Raw genomic sequence first — 26,606 nt, 5'->3', positions numbered from 1 at the left:
CATAAATATCTACACCGAGGGGAATAAAGAGAAACTCTAAATAGCCTATTTAATTAGTTCAACTAGTTTTGCTACAAAATGAGATCAATCGGTATGTTTGCCTCTAAATCAAATACATAAAAACATCCAGGAGTTTTGTTGTTTATTTTCTAATAGTAGATATGAGATTGTGGATCTCTAGTTGCTTCTCTTCAGAGCATTGTTTCATCAAGCATAGTTTCCTCTTTGACTGAGTCTCCTGCAACATCTTGCAGCTCCTGTTCAGCAAGAAGATAAATTCTTAGTCCTTCCTCTACTGATGATTTGGATCCATGTCACAGCTGTTTGAGCAGATACTGTCTATTTTGAATCTTTGATTCAGATGAGCTGAAAACTACTACTGGCTATTATTAGCTAGAACAGGTGGTTTATCTATCAACATTTTTACTCTCTACATTAATCCTCTTATGTGATGTCATTACTATCCCCCAATCAGGGAGAAGACCAAAATACAGATACTTTTGGTAAATGGCCTTTTTCACACAGTCATTTAGACTTAGGCATTCTGACCCCTGTGGTCTGATCCTAATGTCTGTCCTCATAACCTTTATACTAGTTTGTTTGTAATGTTTTTATCTTTGAACAATTTTAGTTGATTTTTTTCATAGTCATTTTTCTTTTTTGGCATGGAAAAATGAATATTTTCATTTTTTATTTTTTAACTTTTCAGGGTACATGTACAGGTTTGTTATGTAGGTAAACTTGTGTCATGGGAGTTTGTTGTATAGATTATTTTATCACCCAGTTATTAAGCCTAGCACTCGTTAGTTATTTCTCCTCATTCTCTGCCTCCTCCCACCGCCCGTCCTCCAATAGGCCCCAAAGTTGTCATCTTACTATCTCTATTTGAATGTGTATTTGTTTCTGATGGTCTGTTCTGGCAAGCAAATTGACAGATATGCTGAAACTTTTTTTCATGATTTCCTATATTTGGATCATCTGGGGGAATAGAGTTTGTGATTTTTAAAATTATATGTTTATTCAATGAAACCGTATCTTTTGAGTTAATTTAGAATTAGTATCACAAGTGTAATAAACTGTTTTACAACATCAGCCCAAGAATATTCTCAACAAGTTGAAGTTACATTTAATTTGTTGAATTGTATTAAAACACATGTATAAACAGGGTACCAAGTTAATTGTAGGTATTTCAGTTTAATATCCATTTGTATCATGTGAATTTTCAAATTTATAAAGTTTTAAATTTAGTTAAGATTTACTATTAAATCTATAATTTAATACTATACAGTATAGTATACTATAATATACAGTTAAATACTATAACTGTTAAGTTAAATTATACATAGATATCTTAAAGTTTTGTACAATATGCTGTCAAACATAAAAAAATTAAACCACATTATTTATGAAAAGTCACATAAATTTTATTTTATCTTCAGCGTCAACGCTCTACCATGTATCGTTTATAAAACTTCAAACCTAAACTTCGTTTATAGGTTTTATAGAACCAACACAATTCAAAAATGATGAAATACTGAAATAAACCACCTAGTTAGTAGAAATGAATATACTTCTTAGCCCACTTATCATCAATACAGTTTTGAATAAAAACAAATTCACCACATGGGTTTTGATGAGATATGCTTTGATTTCCTTTATATCTTGCATAGGTGAGTCTATCCTTTTAAAACTATTAAACATGTTAAAGTTCAAAGAAAATTGTCAGCTTTTGTCTTTTATGTGCAAAGCACTTTTTACTTACATACCACTTAGTTCCAAGGAAATATTCATTATGTGAAAGATTGTTTTGCAATTGTTACCTTCATATATTTTAGTGTAAAACAAGTGGTTCTAGGTATGCCAAGATGTGGCGTATCGTGTTATATTAGTTGTCTAAAATGTAAATTATTCTATAGAACTATGATTAATAAACAGATATGTTTCTTATATAGATACAAAATAAAGCAAACTTTTTGCATAAGTAAATTGCATAGAGACAATACGCAGACTCTGGAAATTTATCAAATGCATTACAACCAAATAATAAATAGGAAGATTTAGCATGGCAGAGGATAAAATAGGAACTCTAAAGGATCAGATGCCCTTTGAATGAATATTCAAGTTGTACTCAATGTTTTGTAATGTATTTATATCATAAACCCATGTGTTAAATCAACTTTATTCCAGCATCTTTGGACAATTTTTCTGTAGTAAGCCCTGCAACAACTTCAGGTCAGTGTTTATGGCACTTTTAAAAATACAACTTAGTGATCATCAAACTCTATCACCTAGGAAAATATACATTTTTTTCTTGAAGCTATTTCTGAGGCATTTAGTCTTCATATCAAGTTGTAAGAAGCTTATATTGGTTAGGAATAACATAATTCATAATATTACAATGTTCCTAATGCCTCATCACTTATGCCAAGGATATACATTTCCAATTTCAATGTTCCTTTCATATTTTAAACTTTATATACAAATATATATGAGAGATATATGAGTGTGTGTGTGTTATATAGAAGAGATATATGAGTGTGTGTGTGTTATATAGGAGAGATATATGAGTGTGTGTGTGTGTGTGTGTGTGTGTGTGTGACATCTCCATAAACGGCTCCAATCATGGTGCTTTGGTGATGAAGCTATGGCACTTGGGAGGTCACTAAGGGTGAGATAAAGAAAGATCACTTTCAGAATATATTTCACTTTGGAAAGGAGAATTCAGACTTTATGTTAACTACTCTATTCCAGCATTTTCTTCATCCCATCTTTCGAGCTACAATTTCAAACTTCATAGTTATAAAACTATGAAGATATTACTTTTGGTATAGTAATCATGACAATTTTTATAAGACTTGAAGTCTTATTTTTTAAGGCATCCTCTTTAGCCAGGTACTATATTTTACAAACATTACCTATTTCAATTATCAGAATGATTTTGTAGAGAGGTCGTAATATTTTTCTATTTGAAAGAATAAATTAAATAATAAGTAACACGCCCAGGGTCACACAGGTACTAAGTGTCAAACTCAGAAATCAAAAGCAATTCCTCCTGATTCCAATGCCCATGGTCTAAGCATATCTGACGCTTCTCTTTCATATAACATCAAATTAACCTGGAACATTTACGCCTATGGTCATTATGAGATTAATGAATCCTCGCATTTAGTTATTGATCATTAAATAACCTTGTCTTCTTTAGTTAGAAAATAAAAGAGGAGTTAAAATCTAAAAACCTCTGTGCTACAACTCTAAAAATCATCGAAAACATAAAAGATTTATTTTTAAATCCAAATACAAATGACATACTTCTAAATGGACACTAATAATTCGTAATAACTTTTAAAATTCTTAGGTTAATTATTATGCAGAATGAATATACAATAAATTCCTGGTAATTAGTTTAAAATAGGTAATAATTATTTTAATGTAATTTATTTTTCAGACAAGCTAACAACCACCAGTCATCTGGCAACTCCAGGTCAGTTTTAATAATATTATTATTATTTTTTGAAAGAAAGTTTTCTCGTACATTTTATTTTAGGCCCCTGAGAAGTCTCTGATGCCTTAGCAATAAATATTGTGCCTATTTTATAGACAAGAAATCAAGAGCATAAAAGTCTGCAGTTTTAGCCCTGGATTTCACCAAAGTAAACAACATATTTAGGGCTAATGCCTGAGTTCTCAGATTTCACTTTTATCCTCTGTCTATTATTAACAGAACTGTGATTACCTATTGATAAGAATGTCACCAGTAGTATCAAAAGGTTTCAACTAAGGAAGCAGATTTTATCAGATATTAGGGATTTTTTTCCTTTGATTATTATCTCTGCATACAAGTTAGACATGCTTGCTTTCTCCTGTTAACACAGCACTTGTGGCCAAAGCAGAACCAAAGTAGCCTTGGATTCATTCATTCATTCAGGAATTTTTTTTAAGTATCTACTTTGTGCCAACTCCCAGTATGTATCTTTGGTGTGCCAATTTCACTGTATTTCTAGGAATTGTCTGCTGTGCTTCTGTCAATCAACTAAAATACCTTCTCTGGTCATAACTTAATCTTCATATAAAATGTCCTGGGTGTGTCACTAATCCCTTTAAGTAAATTCAATAAAGGCAATATTGTAGATCTTCAGTCAGCTCCCAACAATATCACTACCATGTTATATTATTAAAATTTACATCAAATATTATATACATAGAGGGAAAACAGTTGTAAAATTATAAAAGCCATTCTTGGCAAGGATAAAGGATTCTTGCATAAAAATTGTTGATGTAATATTTGAAAAGCAAAGCAATGCATGAATCAATCAAAATGCTTTAGGAAACAAGCCATCACAATTCTAAAACCCATAAAGATCTGTTATGATAGAATAAGCCTTTCTGCAGTTGTATTTAGGTTATATCCAAACAGCACCACAACATATTGACAAAAAACAAAAGAAAGCCTGCCACTGAGCCCACATTCCTGTCTCTAATGTGGAAAATTATTTACAGCCTCTCAAATCTCCTTCCAACACACTTTTGAACAAATGCTTTGGGGATTGATAATGGCTAATTCTTTTGGTTTAAAAATAAACTGAATAAGTAAGCTAAATATATTTTGAAAAATGTGCTCCTAAAATGTTGAAAGCCAGTAACAAGTATCCAAATTAATGCCATTTTTCTATTTGTTTATTGGTTCATCAAATGATTAATCTAATTCAAAGTCATTAAGGCCCTCTTAGTTGTATAAAACGTCCTAATAGTAATATGTAGAATGAATTAGGTAGAAACAGTGTTTCAAATAAAGCCAGAAAGCACTGGACTTAAAAGGTTTTCTCCTTTACTATTCTGAAGACATACCTGTTAAAAGTATAAAGAATTGGCTGAAACATCTGCCCAATTTTCTCTGGACAAAGAAGGAAATGATGAATGAGGGGTCAGAGAGCATGGGGAAGTATGCCACCCATATTTTTCTCTCCTGATGAGTGGAGCAGAAATCTTCTCTTCTACATGTAAACTACAGAAATGGGGGGCAGTGTACACTTAGCCCTGTCTTTCACATTTTGTATAATTGATAGTCAAAATAAAGATCAACAAGTAACATACATTCTCAATCACTAAAAAGACGTGGGTGAATTCACGCATTACCTAATTTCAACAATCAATCTATATGTATTTGGCAAGCTATCTAGCCTATTTGAACTTTATATTTATTATCTGAAAAGGAGATTAAAATATATTTCTTAGAGGATGATCATGAGCATTGAAAGAGAGATAATACAGATACCACTGTACCGTCGTCAACATGGTGACTCCCACTGAGAAGGAGCAGGAGGAACAATGCCAATATTAGATCCCTACTCCTTCCCCCTTCTGAGTTTGATGAAACAGAATTGAACAAAACAACTATCTGGATACTTTATTGAAAAGAGTCATAAAAAACCCTAAATTTAAAACACGATTATTATACTGGGTAATGCTCATTTTGATCTGAACTTTTATTTCTCCAAAAAAACTTTGTTTCTAAACATTTTCCGTTATCAGAGACTGTATTGGATTACCTTAATCAATTCTCAAACTATTATTATAAGGTAAGTAGGTAGTGAAATATCATATTCTTTTTCTTATTAGTGAATCCATGTACTACATAAATGCCCAGTCATCCTTGCCGTTTATTCCTCTCATACGGCAAGATACTATGTATTTATAGAAGGGAACGAGGCAATTAAACATGAAAACTGCATTTTCCAAGCAGTAATTTACTATGAATATGCCTTTCAGGGATGTTAAGTTTATTCTCATTTTTATATGCCTGGAAGACAGAGTTTGAGAAAAATCAACAGATGCATGCATCATATACCTGATATTAGTGCTGTTATAAATTCTGCCAAAGAGAATTTTTTGTGATAACGGTACAAAGTCCATGAGGATTATTCTCTATCATTCAGCTGCTTTTGTTGCCAATTACTTTTAAGCTTTACTAACCCACTTAGAACACTAGAGGAGAAGGACTGGAACTGAGGTGACATTACACAGATTAATTTCTGGAGTGCTACAGAGTGCCTAGAGGGGGTGTTTTGGCAATTGCTCCCATGTTTGAGGGATTTCTACACTACAGCTTGTTCTAGTCCTTTGTTACTTACTGTTACTTACAGCAATAGCCGCAGAAAACAAAAGTTTCACTATCATGGGCTTTCTCAATCTCATAAAAAATGTAATCTTGCTACCATTCCACTATGTGAAAGAGTTTGAGGATTGGAGAAAAAGAATAACTGGTTGATTTAGTGAAAAACATGAAATTGGGCCAAAACAACCCAAGGTAGAATTATGTTCCTCGATTTAATTACTTCAAGACTGAGATGCAGAGATTTTATCTGATACCAAAGGTATTGCGACTTTAGGAATCGTTCTTTTTCTGCATTTGAGAAAAGAACATTTATATATTGCTAAGCACTCTCCTGTAATTTAAGAAGTTCCTACTCACATGGTATCAAGACTACTAAAGAATCTTTCTACCAATAATTTCATTTGGATTGAAAAGCCATAGTCTTGCTTACAATAAAATTTTTTAAAAAAGTAGATTTGTTCTACACAGTAAATGAGAATTTCTGTAAGGTGATATCTATTTTCCAATATAACATAGCGAAATAAAACTGGCCTCTAAAGGCAAACATTCATGGATGAAGATTCTGCTTTTCCTATTGAGTAAGCTATCAGGATCTTGAGCTTAATTTGTCTTAACCAGTTTTGGCCACCAAGTACTATTATCCCTTTTCAAATTGTAGGGACAATAAAAATCTATGATTTCCAAACCATGGTTTCAATTTATCGTGTTGTATATAACATCTCTTACAAATTATTTGGAAGGCAAAAAATAATGGATTTTAGTCTTTTTACTCTCCACAATGCCTAGCACAGACCCTGCTCTCCGTAGGCACAGGAGGTTCCTAATGTCAAATAACTGGAAATTGTTTGGACATTGGATCACTCTGAAATAATCATCTTTGAGTGTATACTGAATTCTTCATGTTACAAGACAAATAATTAAAGCCTTCTATTTGCAGAATTCCAAGTAATACTGATCTACTGGTGTGTTTTCATAGTATGTCAAAAGTTAGTGTCCTGAAGGTAAAATACCACATAGATTACAGAAAACAAGTGCACTTTTTCCCACTGAGTTAATAATGCCTAATATGAAGGAAATTTGATTAGCTTTTAATAAATGAAACCAATTATTATTCTCTTTGTTTACTTCTCTTTAACCAGAATTGATAAACTCCTTTCCTAAAAATTATCTGTTGGGAACACAATTTGGTACAGACTTCTTAGAAAAAAAGAAATATTAGAACAAAAATTAAGTAATGAAATACAAACCAAGTAATACTGAAGTCAATAATTCTAGTTTGAGAGTGCAAAACCATTTAAATTAAACTGGCATCTGGCTGGGTATAACAGCTAATGTTTTAATTGATGATTTTTCTTAGAAATTGTAATAATATATATTCATGTAGGAAATGAAAGAGTGAGAGAAGACTCAGTAAAAATACAATTTGACAAAAATTTTAAAACTCACTACCATTGCATAAGAATTACATTCATATTTTTCATACTAGTTTTAATACAGAAAACTTCTGTTTCCTCATGGACCAAGTCAGTTGAAGAATGTTTATGAAATAGTTTGGAGAGAGACAGAGTGCAACTTAAAACAATACCTAATATTCCAACTTAAATTCAAAATACTTCCAACTAGACTCAAGTTTCTAGCCCCACAATTTGTTCATCTCATAATCACTATTGCGACTAATGGCCATTAGTAACCCAAATGGCCTCTTCAGTAATTCAACTGCCAATTCCTTAGCATCCCATTCTTCACCTCCACTAATCTTGTTCAGAAGCAAATGTAGTCACTGAAGCTCATCAATTTTACCTGTAAAGTAGTAATTGAGTCCATGTCCCATCTCCTCTGCCATTGTGAGAGTTCTAGCCCTCATCTTTCATGTGGACCATTGAAACTGCTTCTCGAGTGGTCTTATTCAAGTGGTGTTTCACATGGTCCAACAATTGCCTTTATGAAACATGGACTGGTCATATTGCAGATATATGTAAAATCTTCCAATGCCATCACCTATTGAAAAGTATTTCTAACACTTAACAAAGATAAAAAGGTTTCCTAGAATCTGGTACCAAACTGCCTTCCTACTATGCCTTCCATAAACATCCCACCATCTATGTTAGTGAGACTCATCTGTTTCTCATATATTGATGTACTCTTCACACATCACTAAATACATTCCATATCTCTCTCCTCCTGGTGCATTTCTAGGTGTACATCAAAAACTAATTGAAATATGACCATTTCTGTAAAAATGTCTTTAATTCTTGCCTTAGAAGGAAACTAATTGCTTAAACTTTGATGCTCCCATAGCACTTTTTAAATCTCTCTTTAAAATATAATTTGTACATAAACAATTTCCCCCCACTTAACTTGAAGCTTCATAAAAAGAGAGAGACTCTGCCTTACTCATTCTTTTATCTCTGTCTCTTAAAATTCCATGACAAAAATGTGTACAAAATAAATACTTGTGGGGTCAATAAATGATTATTCATGAGATCAGTCGAGTCCAAGTGGTATGACTTGCTGGTGTGGTTTTGGGGTCTAATCAAGAGTTCAACAGCTACTGAACAGAGATGTGATACATCAGGAAGTGGAGCTCCCATGAGAAGCATTAGGACAGCCAAAGTGATATATGTTCCTAGCTGTATCCCAAATTCATCTTTGAAATGCTGAATACTTGGAATTCTATTAGCTACTTGTAAAATAAGACACAGTTTTAAGTATAGTGCTTGATTTGGTTTATTTATTTATAAAGCATGTATGAGATTCTATGAAATATTATGCGTTTTCTGGATTAATAACTCAATGGTTAAGGACTTTTGATGAATAGCTCTTAAATATCAACAAATATATGCATTTGAGTTTATTAAACAATATTTTTATTATTATTTATTATTCTCCTACATGGGAGTACTCTATCATTTGAGAATGGCTTTGATCTTTACTCTGTCCTATAATTTTAGATGTTGGGTGTTCCATGAATTTCCCATTGGTTTATATTCATTTTAATTACAGCCAGTTACAAATGTCTAATTTAGTTGTATGTAGACTCAGCAAAAATCTATAAATGTTTTTAATTAAGAAGTAACTTAGTAGATTCACTGACATGGGCATTTTTATTTTCCAATTAATTTTATAGAGCAGAAGGAGAAATTTCAGATTTTCATATTTTGAAAACCCAGCAGATGGCAGTACAGTTCTGGCTTTAAGATTAAGAACAACAACCAAAAAGAAAAAAAAAATGCTGATGAGTTAAAGATTTCCAAAACTTTTCACCATCATTGTTATTATATTCAGAGGCAGAAGTATTCAAATTTCCACACTGGCCTAAAAAATTTTTTTAAAAGTCTTTATCTTGTAGGCATATAAGAATATGGCTTATTTTCAGAATTGCTCTTAAACTTCCCAAGTTAATTTCTAGAAGTAAAATGTGTTTCTTGGTGCATCTCTAGACTTAAGTTTATGAAAGTGGGGCAAGTGAAGGACAAGTCAGGCTGAGAGGTGCAAGTTTTTCGGATACCCTCCAGAAGATGGCATGAAACCCTGCAGGGGTGTGTTTACAGTGTACCCCCTAAGAATCTCTGACCCAAGGAACAAAGAGATACTGAACAGAAATAGCCATTAGGTTTCTTCATTGTTCAATGCCACAGTGCACTGGGAATTTTAAGTGCTTATCTTACTTTAAAATGACTTTGGTTGGTAAATGTACTCTACAGAATGGAAACCTTGACTTAAGCCACTATATTTTCAAATAATAAGCTTATGAGTAAATGAAGTGGCTGCTAGATGTTGCAGACGATGTGATAAGCTTTCCAAAATTGCCCCACGTGAAATTTCGAAATTTAAAATGCTCTAATTTTACAAATGATTGATTTGCAAATGAAATAAATATTCCTATGGCAGTTGAAGAACATACTTATAAGTAAGAACCCCAGTGGCAAAAAGGACTATTAAATATTTAAACATTGTACATATCTCATCAACTGGAAATTAATTTCAGTTATTTTTTAAAGGAAATGTCTCAGTAGAGTGCCTGCCTGGTTCAAGTCCTTGTACTGATGCTCTAACGTGTATAAAAGCTGATTTATTTTGTGATGGAGAAGTAAACTGTCCAGATGGTTCTGACGAAGACAATAAAATGTGTGGTAAGTTCTCCCCCCTACTCTCTCCCCTTCTGTTTTATCCTCCCTCACTGTAGACACACACACACACACACACACACACATTCTAATCTCAAATACCTGAAACTACTGAAGAATGAGCTATTTAAATAGCTATTTTTATCATATAATACAAAATCTTAAAATAATTGTATTAATATTTTCCTAAATTTATAAATAATATTAAAGATATTAATTAATTAAACAGAATTCCATTTGATCACTACAGAAAGGAAGATGTGATTAACAATGTCTGTCATAAATGTGGGGATGGGTGTTGCTAAATTTTCATCTCTTCTCTATATCAAACTAATCCAAACTATTATTAATTTGACTTCTTTGATAGACATTCTCATTTCTTACTAATGGTTTTCATGTTTTTTCACTATCATATCAGTCTTTTTCTTTCAACATTTTAACAGTACCTAACTCAATGAGCACCATATTAAAATTTTGACTGTTCCTTTTATTTGCCTCTTGTAGTTCTATAAATAGTAGAAATAAGATATGAATAAGAACTTAATGCCTCATAAGTAAAACTTCTGTGTTTCATTTGTATATTTTGGCATTTTTTGAGTGTTAATGACAATAACATTATTTTACCATTATTATTACTATTTGACACTTAAGTAGCAGTTACCATATACCAAGCATGGCTCTAGTTGATTTAAACATATTTACTCTTTTACTTATTTCTTCATTTCATAGCTGGATTCCGCTTAGAAAAGTTTACTAGAAAGCAGCATCTAAATAGGTAATTTGTTTTTGTATGTAACACATTTAAGAAGATTTCCACATAGAACTACAGTAGTTCTCCCTTATTAGTGGTTTCCACAGTTTCAACTACCTGCTGTCAACCACAGGGCACAACAGTAAATGGAAAATTCCAGAAATAAACAATGTATAAGTATAAAATTGCACATCATTCTGAGTATTGTTATAATTGTTCTATTCTATTAGTGATTATTGCTGTTAATCTCCTATGGTAGGTGTGTATGCATAGGAAAAAACATAGTGGATATAGGGTTCAGTACTATCCATGGTTCAGGCATCCACTGGAGGTCTTAGAAAATATCCCCTGTGGATAAGGGGAGACTGCTGACTTTGGATAAGTCTAACTGATATTTTGTTTTATTTAACAGAAAGTATTAACTGCACATTTTTTGGTATGGCTTATAATCAGTTTTAAAACTGACTATAAATACAGTTAGTGCCCAAAGTGTGTTAAAGACCGTAGTTACTATTTGCTACACTTTTCTATTATTTGTTACACTTTTCTCATCGTGCTTGATAGTAATTAAAGATGAATATTCTAATAACGACCAAAGTTTTAAAAGCTACCTATCCACTTAGTACACATTTTAAAAGCCAGGCATTTGGTCTGTTTCCCGGTACCAACGCAACGAAAGGCAACTCTACTGCAGAGATTTCCACTAAGCAATCCCGATGCAAATGTTCTTGGATAAAACTCAGACCTTTAAAGTTTAACTACATACTTTGAAGTACACTCAGAACATATTGGAAGAAAGTGCAGGCTGCAGAATATTTTTAATCTTTTATATAACTAAGTTACTCAAAGAAGAAGAAAGCAATGTTCTTGCTTTGCTATGGCTTTCAGGCATTTTCCAAAATCTTTTCAGGGAGAATATGATGCAAGTGTGCCATCATGAGATAACAAAGGTGATGCTGATTTCTGTTTCAAAAATAATAGTGTATGTCAACTTAGACACATGGCTTTAAGCCAATATAATGATGATCAATATCCTTAAATAGAGGAAAAGGCATAACTACCAAAATATATGAATCAAATAATTGAAAAATGTACTGCACCTATTATTTTGTTATTATGCTCATGGAGTTCATAATTTTCATGATGAACTAATATCAGTGCATATAAAAATGAACCATAGGAATATCATGTAAGTGTGATAATTTGTCCTAAAATAAGTTTTAATGCTATGAATCATTTTTATGAGCCACTCTAAACTCAGGAGATGAGCCTCAGTATTAGAATGGAAGTAATTATCTTAATTTGCTTTAAAAATATAGTCAAACTGCATTGTTACTTTTTAGTAACATGAAGATTTTTTGTTAACTGAACCTTAGTAGCGACCAGCCTTTCATGTCACTAACTCTCTCAAGCTTACACACCGTCACTTTCCATTTTCTTGATTTTCTTTTTTTGTTTGTTTGTTTAAGTAAGTATTGTATCTATTTTGGTAAATAAATTCGAATTATTTGTGGGATAATATTGTTTAAATCAATCAATGAATCTATTTTTATCCAGAGAGAATTTAAGAGTACAAGTTGCTTTATTCATTTTAAGTTGCTTCATTCATTGATTATGGTGAGCCCACAAGCCTAATGACTTTCAGCAGCTCAAACTTCCAGCAGCATTATTTCCACCTGAAAGCCACTGCCCATCAATCTATATTCATGGAAAAATTTATAAAACTAATTTAAGAGAATTTTTCCAATATGAAGTTTACCTTTACTCTCTCTCTGTCTTATTGATTTATTTATTTTTTTGCTCCAGCTGTGAGCTCTAATTCTGGTTTGTGTTATTGATAGTCATACTAACATTGTCTTCCTCATGCAGCTTCCTCTTTTACTCTTTAGTTATTTAGGTTTGCACACTTACAGCTGACTATAGCTGAAACAAGATTTCTTTAAATTGTTTTCATCTTCTGATTAGAATTACATCAGCAGGAAAGTTCACTTTTTAGCTGACCTATGAAAAGGAAAGATGCTGATTCACAGCCTTTAAGCCAATGCTTAACTCTTTGGAAGTTGGCAAGTGTTCTCATAGTTTGTATGCCTCACGTGTATATGCATAATACAGCTTGGTGGGTGAGCATAGATCGTGTTTGATTTATATATCCTGGAGATTTGAATGCCATGAGCAAAGACACAATTAGTGAATATTCAGCCAGCAGAGGGAGTTCTTCCTGGGTCCTAAGTGCTTACCCTTATGTGTTCCATCCTATTACAGGCAACATTTCTGATAGTGCAATCGAATGGCTGCTATAATTTGACAGGCTCATTTATCTTCTACTTAGATTTTTTTTTCTGATGCTGCACTAGAAAGCACTGCACAGTCTAATAAGTCACAATCCTAAACACCCAGCCATCCTACTCATCCACAACTGGGTCATATATTTTTTCCTGAAAACCTATCCTGCTTCATTCATGGTCATTTGCACTATCAGGTTCTCCAGAAACATCCTGAAATTAAATGAAAAAAATGTATAAGAAAGTGCCTTACACAAGCCTCTGTCTTGAAAAGATAATATTTTGGCATTCTGAGCGTTGCTATTAGAAATACTTCAATACTACTGTAATTTTATTTTAAATACATTTAGGAATATTCTCTATATTTGCTTGAATGCAGGAATTGACTAGAGCCTCGTTAGAGCAGAATTTGACCTGTGGAGTATCCATTCCCACTAAAACTTAGTAACATGATAGAATACTGGACAGCAAAATTGATCATATTCTTTAGGACAGGCTAAATACTATGAAAAACAATCTTAACAATAACAGTTTATTTATCACCTATATCACGGTGCAAGAAAGATGGCAAAGGGTTGTGCTCTAGGCATTCAGGATGCCTGCTCCTTACTTGCCACTCTCTCTGCCCCCAGAGTCCTCTACTGGATCCTTCACAACCAGCTGACTGACAAAGGAAGAATGTTACAGATATGTTCAGAAACCATATTTGGAAATAGACACAGTGACTTTTACAATCGTTCATTGGCCAACTCAGTCACATGACCTTATCTGACTCCAAGGGATTTGGGGAAGTGTAGTTTAGTCATGTGCTCAGGAAAGAACTGAAAGAGGGTTTGTCAAACATAGAATCATCTTTGAAACTAGAGACGTAACATGGCTTTCTGGAAATTATGAATCACATTGTGCAGCGCAAAGCTGTTGATACCTTTCCCAAAAAAAATACGTAGTGAACAGGTGGGAAAAATGACTAAAATTTTATCAGCTTTACAAACAGGTTTTTACAGATGCTTAAAGGGATCTTGTTTTGTTCCCTTTCTCTCTCTCTGTGTGTCTCTTTTGCATCCTCCTATTTGTTCTGGAATATTATTGCAAATGTGATCTGTATTCTAACTTTAAGAACATTGAAAAAGATGCAAATCTTTAAAAAATTTTCTGTTTCTTCTTTTATTTATGCTTTCCCCCCTGCTTTTCAGTTCAAAGAGTGGGTGATGTCATTGCGATAGTGATAGATGTATATATACATTGTGATATTAGGCAATATACCACAGTATGCTCTAGAATAAGGCTGCCTTGCTTTAAATTGTTGCTTGTAAGCTAGGAGGCCTTATGGTTATTTAACCCATATGTGCCTCAGTTTCCCCCATAACATCATAGAGTTGTTATGCAAATTACATTAATACATATATAATAACTTTAGAAAATGACCGGCACATAGTAAACACTCTATAAATGTTGGCAGTTATATTTTAGCACTGATAAGATTGAGCACCCTACCTCATTGCTTCCTAAGCATTGTAACTCAAATATAAACTTTACAATACCAGTAGACTTTACTACACTGTCTACAATCTTTGAGTCCATGTTATTTCTTGACAAACTGTGATTTAAAAGCTTTATATACCACATAAAATGCAAGCAAATGCCATTTTTGTTTTTATGGTCTTTGAATCTAAGGCATTAATTGCCCTGCTTGTTTGGCATGGTTTACAGTGGAAAAGAGCGTTGAAGGTGAGAAAAGAGATTTGCTTTTACAACTGGAAAATTATTTAGCAAGTCATTAAAAAGTCACATATTTTACTATCTTCAAATCATGACAAATTAGCCTTAATTTTCTTTGTTTGTTGCAGTAATCATTATGCATAAGGCAATTCAGTTAACTCAACAAACCACTATTTTTCTTTCTTTCCTGTGATCTGTGCTGGATTGTTCAGAATTTAATCCTTGCTTCTTGACTTATTATCTTTTCTTTTCTTATTTTCGTTCTTTTTTTCTTCTGGAAATCAGGTTACCAAATCATAAGCTAATGAATTAATTCCTAGGCCATTGTTTTTAAGCAGACTTTGAATAATAAACTTAAGTTACCAAAGTAAATTTTTATGCACCTGAAAATATATATATACCAAAAAATAGCAAAAACCCAATAAACACATGATATTTTTATCAAGATTTCTATTTGCTATCTAATTTTTAATGTATTTATTTTATATACATAAAATATTTTGTCATAAAATAGCTTGTATTATGTAATTTGATAGAATCACTTTATAATTTTATGATGAGCTTTTTCATAGCTCAGTTTAGAATTAGCTTATTCTAAACACTCAGATTCCAAAAACGGCAAATTAATTTTGACATGTTACTTTGATTTTTCTAACCTCCATTAATGTTTCTCCGTATGAAGAATTTTTAATCTATGCAGAGAAAAAGACACATTGTAAGGGTCATAATTTTAGAATATTGTGTCAACATAACCAAGTAACTAACTAGAAGGAAAATAATGTAAGAAAGACTAAAAGTTGTGAAAATCAAGGTGGATTTTTGCATATACTGTACATAGCAAGTGTATGAAAAAAACAAAAATCTCTAAGTTATGGCTCCTGGTTCATGCCTTCAAGAAGATTTTAATCTAGTTGGAATCTATTCAGATATAAATTAAAGGCAACTAATAATGAATGACATTAAGGAGAGGTTCATGAAATAAATCTACTATGAAAACCAAAAGAGGAAAATGAGTAATTATGGAAAGCAAAAGGCTTAATCAGGAGTATTGAATGAAAATATAGAAAACATTGAACTAGTTATCTCCCAAAGGAGCAAGAGTAATGAACTTTAAAAGATGGACTAACAGATTTGTTGGATGGAATTCTGTATAGGCCACTAGTACTATCATTTTCCTGACCTTATTCTAATCTTTTTCAAGAAAACATAGCACTTTGTACATATATTTGAAATTCACCTAGCTCCGATTTAATTATAAAAATAAGACAAAAAATGACTGGTTATTTGTCTGAACTGGCAGTTTTCATTTCAGATATATTTATTTCCTTGCAAATATGGAAGAATACACTTAAAGTGCAGCTTAGGGAAGGGTGTTTAGAAAGACAATGCTTTTGGGCATGGCGCAGTGGCTCACACCTGTAATCCCAGCATTTTGGGAGTCCTAGAAGTGCAGATCACCTATGGTCAGGAGATCGAGACCAGCCTGGCCAACATGGTGAAACCCCTTCTCTACTAAAAATACAAAAATTATCCGGGCGTGGTGACCGCCGCCTGTAATCCCAGCTACTCCGGAGGCTGAGGCAGGAGAATCACTTGAACACAGGAGGCAGTGAGCCGAGATCGCGCCATTGCATTCCAGCACACGCAACAAGAGCGAAACTCTGTCTCAAAAAAAAAAAAAAAAGGAAAAAAGAGAAAGAAGAGAAAGAGAGAGAGAGAAGGAAGGAAGGAAGGAAGGAAGGAAGGAAGGAAGGAAGGAAGGAAGGAAGGAAGGAAGGAAGGAAAAAGAGAGAGAGAAAGAAAGAGAGAAAAGGAAGGAAAGAAGGAAGGAAGGAAGGGAGGGAGGGAAGGAAGGAAGGAAGCAAGGGAAAAGGAAGGAGAAAGAAAGAGAGAGAAAGAGAGAAAGAAAGAATTTTTCTAAAATATTTCACGATAGGATGTGTATGAGTATTTGAACATGGCTAATAGGTTTCAAACATGAAATCTTACTATCATTTCAGTTTTATAAAATAGCCTTGTACAGGTTTTGCCATGAATATTCTGTGAAATGTTTTGCAGCCAATTTGAATCCCAAGATTGTTTTTGTCTAACATTAATTGGCGTCGTTTTGCAGCCACAGTTTGTGATGGAAGATTTTTGTTAACTGGATCATCTGGGTCTTTCCAGGCTACTCATTATCCAAAACCTTCTGAAACAAGTGTTGTCTGCCAGTGGATCATACGGTAATACAAGATCTTATATTTTCTGTTCTTAAGTCATAAAGCGTTTTTCTGATGCAACGTCTTATTGCTTTCAGTAGTTTTTTAAAGAATCATTGTTTTCATTAACTATGAAGCAAAAACCTCCCAACTGAAAAACTGTACAAAAAACTATACTATCATTTTTAACCTTTTAAAAAGCTATTCTGTGCTATGAACAATACTGTCTAATAAGTGGGGTCATCTCATTGGGTTCTGAAGCAAGTTTATTTTTCTGTGGTGGACACTACTCATGTGCGGCCAGGCAAACAACACGCATGTATGTCTGTGTATTGTGAGAAGTAGAATTTCGCATCTTCTGCAATTGTCTATAAAATATTTTCTTTCTCATTTTGCTGCTTACCATGTGGAAATCTCTAAAGGTGTGATTCAGTTACAGCAGATTAAGAGCAGGGAACAGCCTCTATACATGTCTTTCTTACTATATCTTGAAAGACATTTGGATCAGTCAATATATATTTCACCTCCACATTCTTAATTCAATTAACCAATCCAATCATGATGATAATCAAAATAATTAGGCTGCTGATAGCTGATCTACCTTAATGTTTACCTAAGCATTTTCATAGACAAGGAACACCTTAAGTTCCTTCCGGATATTCCAAGGATAAAAATAATTTGTACTCACATAAATATAAGAGATCCTGAAATAAACTTATTAAAACTCTTAAAAGTAGGACTTCTTATAGCCTTAAATATGTTAACATGCAATGTAAGTCTCCAGTGAAAACTTTCTTGTTAAAATACTGAATATTTCCCCAACAGAGCATGCAGAATAAGTGCTCCATAGAATTCACTATGAAAAATTATATTCTAATTAGTTCATTTCTATTAATAGCTAAATGGGATTATGGTTTACCTGTCTGACCTATAGTATAATTTTAATCATTGTGATGATTATATTATATTGATGATGATTGATATTGATGATGATTATATTGATGTTATATTATATTGATACATAATAGCTGATTAAAGAAAGTTAAAAGTCAGAGCCTCAGGTTCTTGCCAAACAGTATGAAATGGCCCCATAACTAATCACCCAGGTAGACATATCCCAGAGAGGAGATGTGAGAAAAAGATAGTTCTATACACACTTACTTGGCATTGTTCAAGGAAAGAAGAATATCCCTTTATTTTTTATTTCGATTTGGAGTGCAGCCCCTTGAGAGATATGTAATATAACTAAAAACCCAATTTCCTTTGTTTCCTGCTTTAGATAACATGCTATTGGTGTGTCAAAAATAAGACTATGAATTAAAAATGGCAGTTCTAAGTAATTCTTGCCAATTGAAAAATTAACCAAGTTGGAGAATATTGTTTTCAACCTACATTTGTATGTGTTTATATATCTATATAAAGTATTTTTCTGATACAGAAACACACACACACACATAATCACTTCAAACTTAAAATAAGCATTTATAAATGTCTATTAGCATTGGTCACTAGGAAAATAAAATATTAACTCTAGCACTTATTTAAAATGTCAATAGAAAGCTGTAGAAAATCTTAAATATCTTTCACTTAAAATGGAAAGAATATATAAATGTAACTAATCTGCATAATTGGGTACGCAACTATTTTTTATGCAATCTTTGAAATTTTATTAATACCAAATAAAGATAATTTAATTGCTAAATTCACTTCTTAATAAAGACAGGTCACATTTAGACGGTTTATAAGCAGAACACACAATAAACTTTTGCTGTAATGATAATGTCCTTTATGCAAAAATTATCCTATATTAATTAAAAATGTTATGGCCTTATTGTTTTTAGTTTCTTTCCATTACTTAATTTTTGAAACTATTTTAAGAAATCTATGATTGATAAATGGATTATTTTAAAAACCTGAAGAACCTAAGATGTTACCCCAAAACAGTGTACTTTATGCTAAAATGATGATTTAATTAATCACACAAATAATCTATTTTTCTCAAAGCTGATTATTATATTAGTAATGCATTGTACCAAATAGTTGTTTTCTTTCCCAACAGTGATCAGATGAGACTAAAGACAATAATTTTTCTATAAGGTTTAAGATCAATTAAATATAGGTGAAATGTTTAAGATGCAATTAAACTATATTTTGGGCAGGACCAGCTCATCCTTTGAATTACATTAAGACCACAGTTAGCATACAGCCAATAGTTAAGAATATAGTTATTGGAGACAGTTTGTGTGGGTTCATATCTAACTTCTTCAGATTAAGATCTTCAGATCAAGACCTTCACACATCATCAGATCAAGATGTGTGATCTCAGGCAAATGAGTAAACCTCTTTGACTCAAAATTTCTGTGTCTGTAGAATTCCACATCTCTAAATACTATGTTCAAAGAAGTCATTATTAAATATGATAATGAATGTAAAGTGCTTAGCCACATATTAAACGCTCAATAAAAGTGGTCTATAAAAATATTAACTACTGACACAATAATACAAAGTGTATAAATTAAATTTAAAGAAATTTAATTTAATCCCTTCAAAAAATCAGAAGGTAACTGAAATATCTGATATTATAACAAAATCTGATTATGTTCTCCAATTAATCTTACTTTTATAAATCCCTGTGGTTTTATTGGAAGTGAGTTGAATTTTCTGAATCAGAAGAAAGTGGAAAATCATCTGCACTTTTTTGTCTCTTCTACCTCCAAATATCTATTTTGGAAAAGCAGAGGTCCTCTGAAAGCAAAGAGTCCTATGGAGCTCCTCATGCATGCGTTCCTTGGATTGACAGCTTGAAAACATCAGATCAAAAAACACTCACCATATTCTTGCCCAGGCACACCAGAACTTTAGTTAAAAGGGCAGAAATCATCTCTGAAGTCTGCCTATTTCTTCCATCTCTGTCTTTTCCAGCTTGACTCTGGATTCCCTAAAGGTCTCACCAGCAGGCTCACTCCCCCAGTCCTTGAAATGACATAACAGAGGCAGAATTTAAACAGCTTCAAACTTAGCTTTACTTTCTTTCTCTGTCTAAGCTGGGGTGATCTTCTGCTCCCTCACCTTGACCCCCTCACCTCTGCCGGTGGTTACCAGACATGTCTTAGGGTAGCCATGAGTGTAGCATCTCCTGCATTTACCTATCATACTTCAAGGGCCCTCAAACCTAAGCACTCATCATAATCGCCCTTGGAGCTTTTCAAAATATACATTCCAGAATACACTCTGGAACTGCTGAATCTGATACTCAGGGCTGAAGTCTATAGGTTTATGGTTTGGGTTTTTTTTTTTTAAATAACCCACCACCATTCTAACTTTATCTCCCTTACAGCAAACACCAGTAGGTCCAAAAATCTGAGTTTCTGCTTAGTTGTCTTTTAATGCTGCCCTGCTAGTAGCTGCCATTGCACTAACACCAGCCCCACTACTTGAAGACTAAACTTCAGCCCTGAACTCCACCCCACTGGCCATAATTATAGTATGGTGTTTGATCAACCTGAGATCTTGCCACAAATGGACAGTTCTCAACAATGACTTTTAGACTTTCAAAAATTAACTAACTCTGTGAAGAATGTCCTTGATTGCCTTATTGGCCACATTACTGCTGGTGGTGAACCTAAAAGCCAGTCTTGCCATGTCCCTGCCTGTAGGCCTTGTTCACTCAGCATCCTCCATGGCCAGAGTCAGAGGCCAGACCACTTCTCAGGGCTCCTGCTTGGCCTTGGAAACTAAATCTCTTAAGTATTACTAGCCTTTTAAATCCTCTCCTGGGTCCATTTGCAGATGATCTAGCCAAACTCATGCCCAAGGAGGCTTAGATGTTTTCTCCCATACACACTTTTATTTCTTTCAGCCATCTCCCTTCCAAGGAGTTCAGAGAAACTTGGTACTTACAAAGCACTTGGAGGAGTTATTTACATTTCTGATTATAACAATTTAATGAGACAGTGGAGTTGTAAATAGAGGTTTCACTAAGTCTCCCCTCTCTGAAACTATTATCTGAAAATGAAAATAGTTTAAATATCAAATTTAAATTTTCTGATGAACCTGTCACACTTTTCCTTCTATGTTCTTATACCGGCAGCTAGATACGTTATTTTTATATCAACAGCATGCACTAGTTTCTACAAAGTATTAGATAATACAGGAATGAATGAATTAATCCCTGTCCTTGAGTCATATAAATTCTGTTTGGAAAGACATTTAAGTATGTAAATAACAATTATAGAATATAATAGCTGTCATCTTGATGGTATGAACAATATACATGAATTAGAAAATTTAACATAATTAAAATGTTCATACTACCCAAAGTGATGTACAGATCGAATGCAAGCCCTATAAAATACCAATGGAGGTTTTTACAGAAATAGAAACAAAATCCAAAAATGTATATGGAATCACAACAAAACCTGAATAGCCCAAACAAACTTGAAAAAATAACAAACCTGGGGTCTCACACTTCCTGATTTCAAAATGTATAACAGAGCTATAGTAATCAAAACTGTAATGTACTGCCAAAAAGACAAACACATAGGCAGAACAGAAAGCCCACAATAAAGCCTCACATATATGATCAAATGATCTTCCACGAGGGTGCTAAGACAACACAAAGGGGAAAGGATAGTCTTTTTCCACAAATGATATTGAGAAGACTTGAAATGGTGCAGCGGCTATGGAGAACAGTGTGCAGGTTCCTCAAAAAATTGAAAATAGGATTCCCATATGATCCAGCATTCCCAATTCTGAATATTTATCTCAATGAAATATCTGTACTCCCATGTTCATTTCAGCATTAGTTATAATAACCAAAAGGTAAAAAGAACCTGAATGTCCATCATCCAATGATTGAACAAAGGAAATGTGATATATATATATGAATATTACTCAGTCATAAAGAAGGAAATCTTGTATATCATACAACATAGAAGAACCTTGAGAAGAACATTATGCTAAGTGAAATAAGCCAGTCACAGAGAGATAAATACTGCATGAATTCATTTACATGAAGCATAGAAAGTAGTTAAACTCATGGAAATGAAAGGAGAATGGTGATTGCCAGGGGCTGGGAGGACTAAGCAATGGGGAGTTGTCATTCACTGATACAGAGTTTCAGTCCTGAAAGAGTTCTAGAGATCTGCTGTACATCATTGTGTTCATAACCGGCAATACTGCACTGTACACTTAAAAATTTAAGAGAGTATATATCATATTATGTGGTGTTCACCACAAGAAAACACATACAAATTCTAGAATGCATTAAGAAATATGACAACTGTTAAAAATTTGGTAATCTATTTTTTGCTTTTAATTTAGTGTAAACCAAGGACTTTCCATTAAACTGAGCTTCGATGATTTTAATACATATTATACAGATATATTAGATATTTATGAAGGTGTAGGATCAAGCAAGATTTTAAGAGGTAAGTTGAAACAAATATACAATTACTTATGAAAATGAAAATATGTGGGTAAATTTTTGGAGTGGTATGTTTTCCCTTTGATTTTGAAGTGAATATGGACTTGAAACTTATAAAACTAAAAAAAAAAAAAACAATTGCTTCTCTTTATAAAAATTAGAAAATTAGTGCTCTATGTGGTCTTCATAATAAAGCAGTTACGTTTTAACATTGTCCTCTCCTAATTAATATCTTAAAAATTATGTGAAATTTGTCAAAGGATTATAATTATATATTTGGTTACCATACATTGTTTAAATGTTAGTCCCTATTAACCAAATTCACACAATCCCTGAAAATTACTATTCTGTTTTCTCTGCATTGCATAGGTTATAAACTCACAGCGGTTCTGTCATTTTTTATGTTCATCCTGCTCCTGGGTCTCCTGCAGGCTAATACTAATAAAGTGGCTAAAACATTGTCTAGCCAAGGAGGTAGGCTAAGTAAATGATAGATGTGGATGGATGGTATTGTTACTATATAACCATTTATCGTTACACACGGACGGGGCTGGAAGCTGAAAAGAGGGCAGGGAATGCCCTAGTAATATGTTTCTGTTCATGCCCCTTTGTTCCACCCGGCCCCAAAATGCACAGATCTATTTACAGTAACCAGTGAAATTAGGGGCAAAATTCCAGGGGGAAATAAAGTGAGGTTGAGGTAGAGAATGTGGAAACGAAGCTGAAGGAATAATTAGTTTTCCTCTCATGTTGGAGAAATAGTTAAGTGTGGAGCTAAGATAAGGTTGGTGACACCTGTGATTAAATTTTATATAATAACTTCATTTTAAGAACCTTGCCTCTCAAATTGTATTTATAGGTAATGAAAAGTGAATCCTATTGAATAATTTTTTACAGATTTAATGATTTGAGAAATATTTAAGCATATGCTAATAATATCTCATTTTTATTAGGTGTTGTTGTGTGATATTCTACTGAATAATCAATGTGCATTTTCTTATTTAATATTTTCAACAAACCTGCAAAATATGTTTTACAGAAGAGTAAAATGAGGTATAATATATTAAATTACCATAAGTTCACAGTGTTGGGGGCAGAAATCAAAGCCCAAACTCTCTGACTTGAAACATAATACAATTATTCTTTGTGCCTTAAAAGCCCAAGTACAAATATCATAATGAGTATATATAAAACATGTGAACTCATGGTAAGTCACATTTGCTCTTAAAAAAAAATGGGCCAACCATTTCATAATCTATTTCTATAGCTGATAAATGCAGTTTTTTAAAATTATGATGAACATAAATATTTACATAGGTGAACAAATAGGTTACTTCATATAAATATTTCCAAAGACTAATGTGACATTAATAAACTTTACCATATATTTTCACTTACACTGTGTAAAGGAGTGTTGTCAGCACTTTGAGTTGACTGACTAAATGCTCTTCCAAACCAATTATGTAGGTGATATTATCATCCCTATTATACAGAAGATAAAATCTAAATTGGTAGAGGTTGGGGGCTGAATAAGTGGTAGGCATAAGATATTCTCATGTTTCTTAACTCTTCAAATACCATGGTCTGTCTAAATATTATTTTCACATGGTTAGGGTATCAGCAATTTGTGAATAAATTTTAAAATGTTTAGCCATAGTGATGTGACTAATACGCAATTAATTGCCATAAAAATATAATAAGAAACTGAATATCCAAGCAGAAAACATCAATGAATATGTAGTTATATTATAACAGGTAGTTGCTTAATTTTAAGATATTCAGAATAATCATTTATTTTAAAGTTTTGAAAATTAAATATTTTAATTATAATCTCAAAATGTGAGAAAGTGTATTGGGTGTTAAATTTTACAATTAAAAATTCTAACTTTTTCTAAGAAAACTAATAATATCTTACAACTGGCATCTAGCACAAAGTCTGGTGTATTGTAAAAACTCAAGGTTTGTTTATTTGAATTTACACCAACTGGGATATATTTCTATCATATGGTATTATAGTGTATAATCAATGGAAACAAGCAGTATTTCCCATAAGTGTAAAGTTAATTTGTATGGTAATAATGCAGATACTTTCATTCTCAAGTCACAAGCTCATCTTTCCCTAAATGTTTTAGCAATTTCTTTATGTGAAAGGTGCTTACAAGGTTTGCTTTCATTAAATTCCAATTCAAAATATACAATCTCAAATACTGTTATTATTTGTACAACATGGGAAATATATAAATTTTTTACTTAGGGTAAGTGGGATTATATAGAGACAATGTAAGGAATTATCATCATAAAATAGTTGTTATATACCTGATTAGGGGGAAATCAGCATAAACAAATCCTAAAGGCATTTTTTCCATCATTTTAATCTACAATTGTGATGCAAAAGTTCTCTAACTGCTAAAAAGCGTCAGAGAAATACAGACATTGTGTAAAGTGATAGTGCATTCTTCAAATAATTATGAAAATTGAAGTAAATCAAAATAGAGTGCTCAGAAAGTTATTTCAAAAGTGTTTTCTTTAAGTTGCAATGATGAAGGTATAATATTGAATTCAATGGTTGTAATAATTATTAATACTTCATATGAAAGGGGTAGAAGACGGTGAGTGAGCTTACTTAATTTAGTGTTCAGAAAAATCTATAAATGTTTTTATGCATCTTCAAAGAAAGACAACAAAAATGCCTAGGTTAGCACACTGAAAACGGTTTCAAAATGCTTAGCCCAGGAATTGTGTCTCTGAGTGCATAGTTGTTATGCCATTCTTTATATCTCAAGTGCTTAGCTGGTATTCCATTCCCACAGGACTGCTGACAATATATTTCTAATACTGTAGCTTAACATTGTGTAAGGCCATGCTTATCCTGAGGCACACAGAAGTGTGCATAGCTATAGCCAAAGCTATGCAATAAACATAGTGTATATTCCTGAATTGTCAACTTATCCTACAACAAAAATAATCACACTGCATTATGGAATTAAACAATATAGGCAAATATTATTCAAAGAAAAGCATTTTCAATACATTTTGTGCTTTTATTAGGACACTTTTATGTATACTCAGAAGTACCCATTAATTCACTTCTGTTGATAGGGGTATGTTATGTGGAAAAGTTTATTTTAGCAAGCACTAAGTTTGCTTAAGTCATCCCTTCCAGAAATTCTCAAAGATTCCCCAATCATAGTGCCTGGCAAAATTAAAGATTCCTTCTTTAGTACCCCCATAGCATTTTTCCCTTATATATTAATTTTATGGTTATTTTTAATAACTTACCAATATAAATTCTTCTAATAGAGGAAACTGGTTACTTCTTCTCTATGTCATCAGCACTTGACCCCAGACTAAATTCATAGTGGGCACTCACTAAGACTTGTTGAATATATTAGAAATTATTTTATAATAAAGATGGTACTCTAGTTGCTGCATTTTCACTCTTATAAATTGGATAATATAAGTAGTTTGAACTAGATCTGTTGAATCCTATTCTGTAGAAAGTTGGTCTTCCCCGTCCATTGCCCTCTTTCCAAATTCCCCACATCTGTATCATACTTCTTTCTTCTTTCACAAAACCTATTCGCCAGAGCCTTTGCTGCTAGTAGACAAATGATGAGTTAATTCACATTTAAGAGTGACTGCTTGATCAGTCTATGCAAATTAACATCCATAAAAGTTTTGGATTTTTAGTAGAAGACATTGGATTTTCTTAAGGAATGTCTAAAAATTTATCAGTTGTGATATAGGAAAAAAGTCATCCTTTAAAAGATATTAGGTAATTGTTTTCTTTTTCTTTCAACACAAACCCTGTCTCGTTTATGTAGGCAAATTCTATTACTCTGTTTACTCACATCATGATATATGCCCTCAAATATTGATTAAAAATCCCCTATGCTTTGGTAAAATGACAGAGGCACAGAAAGCATTCAGTCATGATCTCATCCTTTTCAAGGTTTACAACCTAGTTGATGAGATAGAGAAGCAAAAGATAG

The 26,606-nt window shown here is 32.8% G+C and overlaps 1 protein-coding gene across 1 annotated transcript in view; it reads left to right on the top strand.

The window, feature by feature from the left end:
• Positions 1–26,606, top strand: part of TMPRSS15 (transmembrane serine protease 15) — a 136,332-nt gene that overhangs the window by 23,333 nt on the left and 86,393 nt on the right. The window contains exons 6-9 of the mRNA XM_055373826.2: positions 3,446–3,481; positions 10,114–10,245; positions 17,105–17,213; positions 22,512–22,618. Of these exons, the coding sequence (XP_055229801.1) occupies positions 3,446–3,481; positions 10,114–10,245; positions 17,105–17,213; positions 22,512–22,618 (384 nt within the window). The remainder of the gene's footprint in view (positions 1–3,445; positions 3,482–10,113; positions 10,246–17,104; positions 17,214–22,511; positions 22,619–26,606) is intronic.

Source organism: Gorilla gorilla, chromosome 22, assembly GCF_029281585.2.
Source record: "Gorilla gorilla gorilla isolate KB3781 chromosome 22, NHGRI_mGorGor1-v2.1_pri, whole genome shotgun sequence".
NCBI classification, from domain to species: Eukaryota; Metazoa; Chordata; class Mammalia; order Primates; family Hominidae; genus Gorilla; species Gorilla gorilla.
This window is presented reverse-complemented; position numbering and strand designations above follow the sequence as displayed.